Genomic DNA, 2,835 nt, shown 5'->3' on the forward strand with positions numbered 1-2,835 from the left:
GAGCAGCGCCGTGTCCTCACAAATGAAGTAGGAGGCGATCTGTCGCCGGCCGTGGTACGGAAGATGGTCGGCAGCGCAGAGTCGTGGGACGCAGTGGTGTCCTTCTGCGAGGACGTGATGTCGCAGAAGGAAGCTGCGGAACGGGAGAGGGAGATTTCAACTGCCGATCCCGCCCGCAGGGCGCTCCGGGCGCCGGAGGAGGGCAGACAACGCCCCTTCCGCCCCCATGAACGGGTCCAGGGCGAAGGACTTGGGAAGTCCCCGCCCCTATTCAACGGACCCGAGGCGGAGGCGCGCGCGGGTGTCGACGCGCGCCTCTGAGGCGTTGCACGGGGAGTTTAACACCTCACCCCCGTGCCTGAGGCGAGGCCCGCAAGGCGGGCCAGCACCAGTGGGGCCGGAAGAATTTGATCCCGCGGCCCGCCCACGTGTAAGGAGGACACAGGGGGTTTTAGCCGGTGAGTCCCACACACTCCGCCTCTCCCCAGGCGGAGGAAGTCCATGAGATTCTAAAAAAAAAAGGTTAGGTTAGGTTAGGTTAGGTTAGGTTAGGTTAGGTTAGGTTAGGTTAGGTTAGGTTAGGTTAGGTTAGGTTAGGTTAGGTTAGGTTAGGTTAGGTTAGGTTAGGTTAGGTTAGGTTAGGTTAGGTTAGGTTAGGTTAGGTTAGTTAGGTTTGGGTTAGGTTAGGTTAGGTTAGGCCAGGTTAGGTTAGGTTAGGCTAGGTTAGTTAGGTTAGGTTAGGTTAGGTTAGGTTAGGTTAGGTTAGGTTAGGTTAGGTTAGGTTGGTTAGGTTAGGTTAGGTTAGGTTAGGTTAGGTTAGGTTAGGTTAGGTTAGGTTCCAGGTTAGGTTAGGTTAGGTTAGGTTAGGTTAGGTTAGGTTAGGTTAGGTTAGGTTAGTTAGGTTAGGTTAGGTTATTAGGTTAGGTTAGGTTAGGTTAATAGGTTAGGTTAGGTTAGGTTGTTAGGTTCTTTTTAAATAATGCACCCGCCATCATGGGTACTGCTAAAGTTCCTCTGACGGAATCAGAGACTTTGTTTGTCTTTTTGATTTTTTATTTTCTTTGCTGTGGACAAAGACGCTCCGGATTAATCCGAAGCGTTTCTGTCCACGACAATTTTGCAAATTTGTTCAGCAAACGTAAGAAAATCGCCTCTTAATTTTTTATTTGCGATGAGCTCGAAGGCTCTACTGGCTGCCACATCTGTCTCGAGTCTTTGGGCGAGGTCAAAACGTTCTCTCGAATATAGGGCACTGGAAATAGAATGTGCTGAATGGATTCCTCAACCGCAGGGTCGCAGACGCATGACGGGCTCTCCCGACACTTGAAGCGGTGCAGGTATTGGGAGAACCCCCCATGGCCTGTAAAGATGTTAGTTAAGATTCCCTGTGGTTGTATTTTTCGCACCAGGCGATATGCCTCCCTCGCGTCCGGGAAGAACACTCTCGTGACGGAGGCCGTCTCGCCCGTTTTGTATCTCCGGTTCCATTCGTCAAGAGAGTCTCCACGAAGTTCACTCCTGACGAATGAGACCGGGCACCGGTCATAGTCAGGCTTCCTCCGGCTCGAGAGTGCTGCTTCTTTTGCTAGCTCGTCGGCGCGCTCGTTGCCATCGATGCCGGCGTGGGCCTTGATCCAGAACAAGGTCACAGCTTTGCCAAGGGTCAAGGCCACGCTGAGGTTTCGGCGCGCCTCGATTGCGAGGGAGTGCATAGACCCGGGATTGGTTACAGTCTGCAAGGCCGCCCGTGAGTCACTATAAATGCCGCAGCTCTCCGCTCCGCTGTTCAGGGCTAGTAGCCCTGCATATGGCCAGAAGTTCAGCCTGGTAGACTGTGCAGTACGCTGGCAAGCTCAGTTTTCGGCTCCGCAGTTCGGTCTGGTTGTCCCATATGGACAACGCAGCACCGACTTTGCCCTGGAACTTGCTGCCGTCTGTGAAAATTCTGAGCGACTGCACGTTGTGTTGGTCTACCAGGCTTCGGTCATCGAGACACCTGAAGTTCAGGTCCATACGCAAGGCGGTGTGGTAGCTCTGCAAATCCAACCACCTGCTCAACCTCCCGGTCTCCCAGCACTAGCCGGGTTGACCCTTTGCGAGCCCATATAGGCCGGCTGCTTCCTTGACGCGTAGGTCCAAAGGTAGTAACCCGGCGAGTAGTAGGGCCGAGTTTAGGGAGACGGTGCGGTAAGATTTGCAGATCTCTGCGAAGCCCCGCTGGACGGTGTTTAGTAGCTTGCGGACACAAATTTTTTGAGCGGCGGGCGACCATGCGGCCGCAGCGTAAAGGATGACGGGCTCCACTGTTGCCGTGTAGATTGTGCGGATGACGTCGGGGTGCAGTCCCCAGCTTATTTTTGCAGCTCGTTGGAGTTGCTTCGCATGTTTAGGGCCTTCCCTACAGACGTTGGCGACGTGGGTGTTAAAGGTCAGCTTATCGTCTATAGTCAGGCCCAAGATCTTTATTTCGCGAGACATGCCAATGTCGACCCCGCCCATGCGCAGGAGTGGGTGTCATGCTTAAGCTTGTTGGTCAGCAGCATTGCGCAAGTCTTGTGTGGCGCAAACTTGAGTTTATTTCTGACTCCCCACTCCTGAACAAACTCGAGGGCGGCATTTGCATGTCGCTGCACCTCCAGCGCAGTATCCCCGGCAAACAGCAGAACCACGTCATCGGCGAACGCCTGGCACGCAACCCCGCGGTCATATAGGTTCTTGAGAAGGGGATCTAGGAGGACATTCCACAGTATCGGCCCGCTGATCGAGCCTTGACGCAACCCTTGTGTGTTTCTTAGGTGTTCTACTCCGGCATACCTTAGTCGCACACATCTGTCG

General features: G+C 54.0%; 1 protein-coding gene across 1 annotated transcript; it reads right to left on the minus strand.

Annotated features, from left to right (window-relative positions):
• Positions 1–338: 338 nt before the first annotated feature.
• LOC135117659 (uncharacterized) lies at positions 339–2,478 on the minus strand. The gene is made up of 3 exons (XM_064037279.1): positions 2,082–2,478; positions 1,191–1,801; positions 339–509 (listed from the first exon to the last, which is right to left on the minus strand). The coding sequence occupies exons 1-3, from the start codon at positions 2,476–2,478 to the stop codon at positions 339–341; spliced, it is 1,179 nt and encodes a 392-aa protein (XP_063893349.1).
• Between the last annotated feature and the right edge of the window lie 357 nt (positions 2,479–2,835).

Source organism: Helicoverpa armigera, chromosome 12 (assembly GCF_030705265.1).
Source record: "Helicoverpa armigera isolate CAAS_96S chromosome 12, ASM3070526v1, whole genome shotgun sequence".
Classification (NCBI taxonomy): Eukaryota; Metazoa; Arthropoda; class Insecta; order Lepidoptera; family Noctuidae; genus Helicoverpa; species Helicoverpa armigera.

What these genes read in the sequence shown, in the direction of transcription:
- LOC135117659 (XM_064037279.1), bottom strand. Translation starts at nt 2,478, where the DNA reads ATGTCTCGCGAAATAAAGATCTTGGGCCTGACTATAGACGATAAGCTG. An exon ending in GCTCGCAAAGGGTCAACCCG is followed by an intron (nt 1,802 to 2,081) that starts GCTAGTGCTGGG and finishes GGCCATATGCAG; the next exon opens with GGCTACTAGCCCTGAACAGC. An exon ending in CGAGACAGATGTGGCAGCCA is followed by an intron (nt 510 to 1,190) that starts GTAGAGCCTTCG and finishes TTTTTTTTTTAG; the next exon opens with AATCTCATGGACTTCCTCCG.